Below are 11,985 nucleotides of genomic sequence, written 5' to 3'. Positions count from 1 at the left end.
AAGAACAAAACGACAGCAACTTGTCTGTTCCCCTTTCCCCAATTCCCCAGCACTGTTCCCATCCCCCCAATTCCCCAATAAAAATCTTTAAAAAAAAAAATGCCAGTTGAGGCAGATGATGCCAATGCCTCACCAACAGCCCGGTTTCTCTTCTTCATGTAGAATAGTTAGCTGCATTTCCCAGCTCCTTTCAGTTAAGTTGGGGGTCATAAAATTGGCCAGTAGAACGTACATGAAAATGATATACAGTACTTCCTGACATGACCCAAAAACTAGCCCATGCACAATCCCCCATTTTCTCCCTCTCCGACAAAGAACTTGGAATCCACTAGTTGAATGAATACGTAGCATCACAAGAAAGAACAGGCCTGGATCCTTGACTGTATAGAGTAGAGCCTCTCACCACCCACCACCCCATTCTATCTCACACACACACACACACACACACACACACACACACTGGACTGTAAGTCGAGCAGTAATATAAAGTTCCTCATTGTGTGAGCTCTTCAGATTTGGGCATTTAAAAAAAATCAACAGTTAGTCTACCTTGACTACTGCATAGAGCTTAGCATTTCACCTGGCTGATCAAATCCTTTACAACACAGTAGTAGCTAGCTGTACAACAACAAAAGAAAAAATCCCAAGACATCTCATATAGTTTTAGTTCTTATTATTACATACAGGCTACTTCTTCTTTGATTTTTGATGAATCTTAAAATTTTCAGTGAATATCTAACAGGCAAGCACTGAGATATTGGCATTCATAATAACATTGCTGAATGTGTCAATCTATTACAAACATTTGGAGAAAATTTCCAGTAACAATGACACTTAGCTAAGAAATCACTAATTAACTCCCTCCGAATTGGCAACTAAAGTATGAGAATTTTTACTTCTTGATTTCAACTTCAAACCCAAAGTGTCCCATTCCTCCTTCAAGCCTCTTTCAAATTAGTTACAGATACTGACTCCTCTGTGCATGCCCTGAGCACTATATTTACATAACAGCATACCGTATTTGCCGGCGTATAAGACGACTGGGTGTATAAGACGACCCCCTAACATTTCCACTCAAAATACAGAGTTTGTTATATACTCGCCGTATAAGACTACCCCCTCTTCCGCACACCTTCCACACACCAAATAAAAGGTAAAACAATATCAGATTTGATTTGGCCCACTGAAGTGCAAACAAGCGTATTGTATTTCGTGTCACCACATAACCGTTTTGGCGATGTTGAGCCACCATGTCTGCTACATGTTTTTCAAGTTCTGGCCAGTGTGGTGTGCCTCTTCTTAATGCACACTTACCCCTTGGCATACTCTTTAATGCTTTCTCATTTGATTTCCAGTCCCGAACCATCTTTTCTGTTACTCCATATTGTCTTGCAGCAGCACAATTATTATTTTCCTTAGCAAAGTTTATAACTTTCAGTTTAAAATTTGCATCATACTTCTTTCTTTTGGCTGGTGCCATGATAGGGATGATAGGGGTTTGACTGGTCGACATTTTCTATGCTGTACTGTACAATGGTGCAGTATTGTGGTTGGCTGTTGGCTGTATACAAAGCCTGATTTGATTGGTCCTTGCTCCCTGTTTGCCCGCCCTGTCACTATAGCAGTCTGGTCCACCCTTGCATCAGCATCTCCCTGGGACCTCACTAGTGCGCAAGTGCGAGCTCTTCAACATTCTAACAGGCACCATGATAGCGCAAAATCGCGAATCTTCAATGCATATGTAAAGAAATATATGGTAACCCGAATTTACCACACTCGCAAAATCGCACACAGCCGACCATACACCCAGCAGCGCTGCTGATGCCTGAACGGTATGTGGAATGAAGTGGGCGGGCATCGGGAGGCCACTATGGCACGGGGCAAGCACTATGGGCAGTCTATCTGAAGTGTACCTAGCGTATAAGACGACCCCCCACTTGGAGGCATATTTTTCAGGGCCAAAAAATCGTCTTATACGCCGGCAAATACGGTAACAGGCATTAATGTGCAGTTCCTTACACATCTGTGGTGCCTATAGATGTACCTCCCTAAGGGATAAAAGGATTCAGCAAAGAGCCTTACACAATTATAGTAATTGCTCAATAAATTTTGCCTGAAGTCAAATATATGAATAATTCTGTGTCATACAGTTGATAACCATAAGCATTAAAAAAAAGGCCAGGGTCCAAGGCTTTTTCAAACTGAATAAGAAGTCACAAGTCACAAATCATTATTAGCTTTGAGCAGATATGTTAGACTGAAGATTTATTCAACACTTATAAACTTAATGTAAAAATCAAATCATTTCTACATATACTCCTCAAGTTGCACTCATTCACTCTTTCCTTCTCAGCAGTTCATCCCTTTCTAAGATGTGTCTTTTCAAGCCTAATAAACTCAGAGCACTGTTTGCCATCACTGCAGCATATTGCTGTCACCATTTGACAGACATACCACCCGGCCTTCAGCTGCCTGGAGGCACTGTGTCATGTAGCTCAGACCAGATTCACGGGACAAAGTAGGTAGCCTCAAAATCAAAACCAAGCAATGTGGCTGCTCATTCTCAATCACTTTCAGGGTTGGAAACTGTCAAATCAATACCTATAAAAATTGCCTTATTAAAAAAAGTGAGCAGAAACTGTCATCCCACATGTTGGGGTTTTGTTTTACTTCAGGAGAAGCCCCAGCAATCATTTTTGCCTCTCTCACGTAGCCTGTTCTGTGTAACTTCACCATTGTTTTGGGGAAACCCAGCCTCTAACAGAGCATAGCACGGCAAGATGGACTGAATGAATGAATGCAGTGGGGAGGGGAAGGGAGGAAGATAGGGAGCTACTGAAAACAGACAAAGCACTTAGAGGACCTGGGGCTGACTGAAGAGCCTGTTGACCTAAAAAACCATATTCAGAGGTACTGTTCTCAAGCTCAGAGGTTGCCGTCTCTATTACAACCCTGCTGATTAAGAAAAAAGGCAGGAGAGAAAGTTACGTAAACCTACAACTTCTTCAGCACAGTCACAATTGTTCTGATAAGAGAAAATTAACCATATTAAGATAATAAAAAGTAGTGATAGTTTATACTCTTTATACTTTTTGGAGTTGCTATCTGAAGCCGACTTTGAACTGAATAACATTTGGCTGTTTTTAATAACCAATCCACTCTAAAAAGTGAAACTACTGGTCTGAAGATAAGCAAAGTAAGACACTAAAAATCTGAAAGATTTCAACAACAATTTGAGCAGCAGTATTGTTGTAAAAAATTCCCCTTCTAATTTAACAATTTGTAACATGAAATTGTGATGAATTTTCAGGTTTATTTGCTATAATATCACTGATGTTTCTCTATAGTCCAAAACAGGTGGGAGAGATCTGTTTGTAAACTTTATCCTAACATTTTCAGTGTTTAAAGTGGTTTCTAAACTTTTAAATGCTCCCTGGAAAAAAAACCGTTTGAGGCATGGAAAGGTGATTAGGAAACATCACAAAAGCCCACTTTTTTTCCACCTCCACTTTAAGAATAATTAATATTATCTGGAATTGAAATGTGTATAGAAGGCAATTATATTTTTTTCTTTCTATATTAACCCCTCTTCCTGACAAAAGAGAAGGTAAAAGTTAAGGCAGAGAATGGGCTCATAATAGGACAGTGGCAGAACTTGCAAAGGCAAGAACGCAAACTTGGGGTTATAAGTTGTCTGCTGTCCAACCATAAGCTAGAGTGGCTCCCAGTGGGGCTTCCCTTCTCTGCATGTCTTCTGTAATTTTTTTATTTTATTTTATTGGGGAATTGGGGGAGGGGAACAGTGTTGGGGAATCAGGGAAGGGGAACAGACAAGTTGTCCTTTTGTTCTTCAGTATAGTTGTGGAGGACGTCGCTTCACTGGCCCATGTTAGCATAATCATGCGCTCTTCCCAACTGAGGCAGATCGGTCGCCGGCCATTGGACGGCTGCTCACAGAGGCTCAAGGCAGCTCATGAAAGCGCATGCCAGCTGCCAGCCAGCCCCACTGCAGACTACGCCATCGCCAGCGACTCACAGCAGCCCAGCTCCAGGTTAAGCTGTTGTTCACCATCTTAGCTGTAGAGGGTGCAGCGTCACTGGCCCTCATGTGGGATCCGAACCAGGGCCCTGCTGCTCAGAGCTGGCGTCCCAAGCCAACTCCTAACCAACATGCCACTCGACTGGCCCTCTCCTGTAATATTTTAAGTCAGGAACTCACATACTGTAATGTTGAGTCCAGCCACCAAAGCAGTGTGCTCAATAGAACAGTAAACTTGGACTCAAGTTAGACAGTGAGAAAAGAGAGAACAGTGGCTTGACTGTGGCAAGTCTAAAGTCTGCATGGGTAAAAACTGGCTTCTGCCATACTTGTGGCATGGGTATACGTAGTTATTAAGGGGAAAAAACCCGCAAAGCTAACTATTCATAACTAACTAGGAAGACTTCTAGGTACACTGGATTTATTGCTTGTCAGAAACAACTTTTTTTTTCAGGGCATACTCAGAAACACCAAGACTTGATGTTATACAAGGTCATTTCAGCAGGTGTCAAACTTTGCCTTTAGATTTGATTACATAACCCAGAGCCACAGACCACTGATGCTGATCACATCTCATGGCTGGACAGAGGACAACTAACCCATGCCTTGAGTCAACATCTAGCTGCGAGATGTGGGGGACGATGACCCTACTGGTAGACAGATTGTTCATCTGCTTACTCTGAAGTGCTGTCCTGGTGCTAGTGAGGATTTATACTAAAACTACCTTTTAGTGTCTTGTTAACTCAAGTTTGCAAAGTAATTAGCCAGGGTGTGCAGTCTCTGGCCATTTGTTCTGTATGCAATACTACTTGTCCGATATGTGAAGTAAACTCATGACCTCACCGGCATGGAATGCTAATACTAACCAGGGGTTCCGTAAGCCAACCCTGTTGCACCTTCCTAATTTTCGCCACACTGGAATAGCACGTATGTTCTGTATTATTTACCTCATTTTTTAAAATCGTATTTTTAAGTCTGAGTAAGATTTATTTTTAAAGGGAGCAAATTTCTTGAAATCATAAACATGAAAAAGAGCTATTACACCCAGACACAGAAGATAAATGTAACAATAAATACAATATAGTGTTATTAAATTTTACAGAAGGCAATCCAAAAGGAACATTTTTTAAAAGGATAACTTCTCACCATGATTCAATATGAAAGCCTGCTGTTTTGCAATACCACTTAAAATCACCTCTAGCAGTACCAGTGGTATATGCCTTACACTTGGGGAAAAACTAAACTAAATGGATAATGATATAGCACTGTGATGTAAGCCAAATTACAGCACAGACTATAAAATTCAAATTACTAACCCTTCAGACAGATTCATGATGCATTAAGAAAGTCTGCCCCAGATTCTTGGATAACAAGATAGTACTATGGGGGAATAACTCTTCTCACATATCCAGAGTAATTTTCCTCGAATGGCTAAGAATCAGTGAGCAGAGAAAACAGACATGAAGTCCAGGCATTAAAGCGTATTCGTTTCACCACAGAAAACTGCTTCAGGCCTTAATTCAAAGCCTGTGGGCTTTTCTAGACATTTTAACAGCATATTCAGGCACCAATTTCATACACTCCATCCTTTAGCCTATGTTCAGGAGAAACACTTAGTTTCTTTTATCCCATATATTTAACTATTTGCCTGATTTAAAAAATCATCCGCCAAGTTAGGACATGAAGTCTGTCCCTTTCCTGGCCTCTCACTGGTTTGTAAGGAAGCAGAGTTTCATCCCATTCCTTCCCAGAACAAAGGCCAGCACCATCACGAGGGGCCTGTCCAAAGTCAGCCGGGTGGTGAGTGGCAGGGCCTGGGCTCCTGCCCACAGTCCTCTCTGCAGAGCACATCTACCCATCCTGGGGACAAAACCATACACACTGTGCTCATCTCAGGCCTCTCAGCTTTTACCTCAGAAAAAGTCCCCACAGCCTATATATAACCCAGCAGGCAGTGCCCTCTTCCTCTCTAAACTCACGCTTGTCTTTTCTAACACAACACACAACTCCCTTGACTTTGTGCCTGAAATATCAGAAAACAAAGCCACAAAAGTCAGGGTTTGGAGGTCCTGGCAGCTCTTCTTGGCCTAGGAAATGAGCCTGTAAAAACTTCTCTCCTCCTCGTTTACAGATTTATTTGGAGAGAAACACAAAATTTGCTTTTTCTCTTTCACTTGAGCCAGGGGAACATCAGGAAAGGTCTAATTTTGCTCTTGCAATCAAAGCCAACGTGAGTTTAGGTCAGCTCTAGCGTCTTGCCCCTTACCAAGGCATATCCTGAAGAACTCCCACCTTCCACATGGGACGGTGTGGTGGTGCCAGAGGCTGAGCGAATCTGTGCTCATAACTACACAAAGCTGCTGGAGGAGCGTCAGCAGCAGACTGGTGGGTGGTGGTGTCTAAGATCCTGCTACACAGTGTGGTCAGTGGGCCAGCGGGGTCGGCATCGACTGGGCGATTCTCAACAATGCAGACTCTCTAGCCCCCACTCCAGACCTCCTGCGTCAGAATCTGCACTTTAACAGAACCCTTTGGTAATCTGTTGCATGCTCAAGTTAGACAAGCACTAATCCAATGAACTCGAGTGATGTGACACCAACATCCCACCTTCCTCCTTCATGGTAAGCAATGCTCTCTGGAAAATCAGGAATTAAAGAAGTCAATAAAGGTGCTACCATGGCAGTGGCCAGCCCTGGCTCTGGCTCTGCTATAACCCAAGGACTCAAAGGAACAGCCTCTGATCATGAAGTAGGAAGCCTCAGCTGGGGCAAGAGAAGTCTAGAGGCCCAGGCAGGCCTCCCCTCCGCAGCCCCAAACCCTTCCCAATGCCTGCAGCCACACAAAGCAGGGGTTCTCACACCGACTCTCCAACTACAGACTTTGTCACTTGTCGTTACCTACTCAATCACCTAGGAAATTCACATTAATGTGAGTTTCATCTCAAAAAACACATCAAGTGAGATTTGCCTGACCCATGTTCCTTCTGGTTATAGTAAACAGTGGCCTTTTTCTGCTCTGTCTTCTGTCTGTGCAGTTTTTTTCACAACCTCAAAGAAAGCCCTGAACCCTGCCACTCTCCTCCATGCTGTCCCCTGCCCATACCACACACACACACACACACACACACACACACACACACACACACCCTTCACGATACTGAGCCAGAGCAAGGTTCTGCCAGTCGTGGAAGGGGACAGGTAAGCCCCCCTCAGCATTCCTAGAAGATCCTGATAGAGAAGGTGAAAGATCTGTAGGATCCATCATAAAACTCCACCAATGTGCAGAAAGAAAGGTTGAAAATGAGGACAAGATAAAAAACAGGAGGGCAGTTATCCCAAGGAGAGGACACTTTTGTGTGTCCTGACACTGACTTCGGTGAAAGCTTAGCTTCTTTTCTCAACCTGCTGGAAGGTATGAATGGGAGCAGGCATGCAGCCCTTCTTTCCAGCTATGGCTGTCTGAAAAGAAATCACTGATGTGACAACTGGTGAAAGTGGCGGCTGACAATGCTGACTTTCTACAGAGCATCCCACCTCGTTAGTGTCAATAATGGGACCGGGAACTTTCAAGCTCTGTTTTCTCTCCTTGCAAATAATTAAAGCCAATACTTCTCCTCCTTCTCAAGTATTTCTGGACCCCTGCTTATTTCCCTTTCTAATTCCAATTTCAAAATTGCCATTTTATTTCTTCAGATTGCATGATTTCAGTGACCACTGTACAAAGTCACTGCTTCCTTGCAGAGTTAATAGCCAGCCACCCTTTACAACTGAGATAATTGCTAAAAGGAGAGAGAGCAGTTTCAGTATGCATATTTAATGTATACATTAAATAAGCAAGATGCAGGAGAGCCTTAGAAGCAATTCTGGCCTCAGACACCTGCTCCATCTACACGCGAGTGTAAAGAAGCTGCTCATTAACAAGGTCTGTGCTGAGGGGCAGGCCATGCTTTGTGCTGCTTGCCACCCCTGTCCCATGGTGTCTAGCAACCTGTAGCTTATGGTTTCTGGTTGGCTTAAAAAGATGAACTGGGTCACCCTTTCTTCACTGAGAAATTCGTCACTGGCAAACAGATGCCACAGTAGGTACAGAAGCCAAAAAGTATATGGAGAGAGACCACACCAAATTGGTTCTAGAGAGACCAGTTCCAAAAGAGCAGGTCAGCAGGGAGAGAAGAACAGAGCACCCACAAACAGAAGCAGACACACCAACTATAAGACAGGGGCCAAGAAACCCCTAAGATGATGTCATATGTGAGCTCCAAGCAATGCTTTTGGCATGTCGGTTCCACCCCCATCCTTACAATCAAATCCCCTTTACCTAGGCAGATCAGGGTCCCCTACAACTAAATAAGCCACCATAAAATATGCCCCCCCAAAATAATTTTTTTTCCAGTACCTTCAAGGTAAGAAATAATTCTCATGAAAAATAAAAGTAGATCCTATGTAAAAAACATATGGCTTGGCCTAAAGACAATTTCCAGTTTATGAGATCTGTTAGATGACAGCAATTTAAAAGCTGTCAAAAGTTAAGGGGTAAAATAATTTTTGTTTAAAAACACAAAACAAAACAGGTACGTAAATTAGGATTGTGGTCCAAGATAGCAGATTAGGTAAAAGTTTTGCCTACTGCATCCCAGGATCACACCAAAATTACAAATAAATTATAGAACAATCAACTTGAGAATCATCTGAAGACTAGCTGAACAAAACCCCTATAACTAAGGATATAAAGAAGAGGCTGCATGGAGACTGAAAAGGCAGTTAATACAATAGCACAATTAATACCATAGCTACTGGGGAAAAGCTATGCCCAAAATGTGGGATGAAATTAATGCCATTATTGAATAGTTTAGTCAACTTATAGGTGTTTACCAAACTCTTTTTATAGTACAGTTTTAAACGATACCTTTCTCAAAGTAGGTCCAGTCTGACTCATAGAGTTAGAGAGTTGTATATTTTAAAAGTATATTTTATGCTGTGATTAAAATATTTGAGTTGTTTAATAAGCACTAAATAAAAATCAATTTTAATTTGTCTTCAAAAAAACAGGCATGTAATATGAAAGAAAGAAAAAGATTACCATTTTTATAAATAATTCAGATTATATTGGGCCTATCCTGAGGAAATTATACCAGAGTCCTTGCAAGAGCTGAATCCCATTATTAAAGACAGGGCCGATGGGAGCTGCCACTTAAAGTAATTAATCAGATATGCGATAACAAGCAGGAGGACCAACCCACTCGGGGAGTGCACTCAGTGCTATGAAACACAAGGTTAAACCAGTGTACTCATTTAAAAATGAAAGGTTAAGCAGGACACAAATACTTTATTAGAATGTTCAATAAAAGTGAAGCAACATCATAGTGAAATCTGGAAATCGAAATAAACTCACAAATATACCATGAACTCCAGTGGGCAGACCCACCAGTGGCCTAATTAGAAGTAAATTAAACTGGCAGAACATGCCTGAACAGCAAGCAGGTTTGCTCACTGCAGGAAGACAGATTCTTATGGGAGCACGCCAGGCAACTGAGCCACAGGTGGAAAACTGGCCCGCCCCCAGGATGCGTCCCCTCGCCTCAGCAGCGTCCAAGCACTGAGCAAATGACCACGCCACCCGCCCTCAATGTCATGTTCAATAAAATGAGGAGGCTAGATTACAGAATTTCCCAGACAACTCTCTAACTCTATGAGTCAGACTGGACTTACTTTGAGAAAGGTATCGTTTAAAACTGGGCTATAAAAATAGTTTGGTAAATACCTATAAGTTGACTAAACTATTCAATAATGGCATTAATTTCATCCCACATTTTGGGCATAGCTTTCCCATAACCATAAGGAAAAGCACCTCCAGTAACTTTATCCGGTTGTACTTATTAAAAGTCTCCACCAGCATCAGAAGAGATGAATGGACAACTTCAGTGGAGTCTTTTTCTTACCATTTCGGGACACATCAAGTTCCACCAGCTGCATGAAGTTGGCTATTTCAGGAGGCAGTCGCTGAATCTCATTGTCACTAAGTCCAAGCTTTCGTAATTTGACTAGCTGGAAAAATTGCTGTAAAACAAAATAGTTTCACATAAGTCTCACATGGATTTGCAATGTAAATTTTTGCTCTAATATGAAATGTAAAACAATGTCTTTTAAGAATTAATGAGGACTGCATTAATATCAATTTCCTGATTTCGATACTGTACTAGAGTCATATGAAGATGTTAACTTTGGGATTAACCAGGTACAGGAGACGTCTCTGTACTATTTTTGCAACTCCCTTACTAATCTATAATTATCTCAAAATTAAAAGTTTTCTAAAATGAATAAGCAACTCTGTGAAAATAATAAGTACTCCTTTAAGCTATCCAATAGGGGGTCACGTTTTCTACTTATGAAAATTGATGTTAAATCGTTAAATCTGCAATGTTAAACATATGTAAAAATTAGAATAAAGTATTTTAGACTTTTTTTTAAAGGAATTACTCTGCATTAGAAAACATGTAAATATTCCCAAATGTGTAGTGGAGAAAAAAGTATTTTGACAAATCTAAAAAAGAGCCCTTACTAGGTACTTCCATTAACCATGGCAGACTGAGCACATTCTTTTTTTCCCCAATCCCTTTAAAAACCGTACTAAAATAACACTAGAAAAATTTATATAAAGATGGATATGTACTATATATAAATATGGAACCAACTCATGAATACAATTAAAAATGAGAGGAGACAAGAAAGTAAACTAGATATTCAACAAAAGCCTTGAAGCTAGAAAACAAATGAATAAATGGTAACTAACAAAACAATTAAAACAAAGCTGAAATTTAAGCCTGTGGAGTGAGTAACCAATAAGGTATTAGGTCCAGGTACCTCTGAAGGAAGGAGAACTGGTTGAAAATATATACACCAGGTGCCAAAAAAATGTATACAAGTGGACACTTTGGTCAATGTTGCTTAAGCAATAGTTCGCCGTCATCAGAAGTGTCTGGACACTGATGGTAACCACTTTGAACACCTCTTGTAATTGCAGAAGTCAAATGCGACTTGTATTCTTCTTTTGTTATCGGTATATATTAAGTATTACAATTTTAATACAGTTTTCCTTTCTTAAAATGTGTATACATTTTTTGTCAACCTCTGTATACATACAGTAGTCAGGTCCCCATATTCTCTTCTGTACCCTGCATATCAAGGCAGGAGAGGGAACTTTCTATGAGAGTTGACTCTAAGCGCAGCTGAGTGTGGGGGTGAGGCACCCTATTAAAAACAGGGGGACTGAGTCACAGCCTGCTCAGTGAAATCCCACCCCCATGACCCCGCAATCAGGCTCCCAGACATGAGAACAGACCTCCAGATGCAGATTATACTATAGAGATACACCAGGTTACAAGCCCTATCCGTGTACACAGTTTCAATCATCTTTTTTTTCTTCTTCAGGTACCTGCATCTCTCATTTAAAAAGAGCCTAGGTTCTCCAGACACTTGAAATCCGCTAACACGCAAAAAAAAAAAAAAAAAAAAAAAAAAAAAAAAGACAAAAAAAAAGACTGTACACGTGCACACACCTCAGAAGAAACAAATATGAGGCAGGGAGCAGAAAAAACTTCATCAACCAAAAAATATAATTCATACCCTCAGAGAAATAAGAGAAGATGAAGCAACGTGATGTCATAAAAAAAAGCTTCAAAGAAGCTGCTAGAAATTAAAAAATATTGTAGCATCAATAAAAGAATCTAATAAAAGAAGCGAAAATTAAAGTTAACTAAATCCCTCGGAAGGAAGAATAAAAAGATAGTGGGATGGAGGAATGAGAGAGAAAAGACAGGAAAATTACAGGATCAGTCTACAGGGTACTACATCCAACTAACAGGTACTTGAGGAGAGAAAACAAGGGACCACAGAACATGCATTTCCAGTTTGAAAGGACCCCCACACACACATAGCCAATAAAATGAA

The 11,985-nt window shown here is 41.1% G+C and overlaps 1 protein-coding gene across 2 annotated transcripts in view; it reads right to left on the bottom strand.

The window, feature by feature from the left end:
• Positions 1 to 11,985, bottom strand: part of LRRC1 (leucine rich repeat containing 1) — a 135,937-nt gene that overhangs the window by 75,591 nt on the left and 48,361 nt on the right. For both annotated transcript variants that reach the window (XM_019668109.1, XM_019668110.1), the window contains exon 2: positions 9,978 to 10,095. In XM_019668109.1, coding sequence (XP_019523654.1) covers positions 9,978 to 10,095 — 118 coding nt within the window. The remainder of the gene's footprint in view (positions 1 to 9,977; positions 10,096 to 11,985) is intronic.

This window comes from Hipposideros armiger, unplaced genomic scaffold (assembly GCF_001890085.2).
Source record: "Hipposideros armiger isolate ML-2016 unplaced genomic scaffold, ASM189008v1 scaffold_516, whole genome shotgun sequence".
Taxonomy (NCBI): domain Eukaryota; kingdom Metazoa; phylum Chordata; class Mammalia; order Chiroptera; family Hipposideridae; genus Hipposideros; species Hipposideros armiger.
The sequence above is the reverse complement of the archived record's forward strand: the minus strand, read 5'-3'. Positions and strand labels throughout refer to the sequence as shown.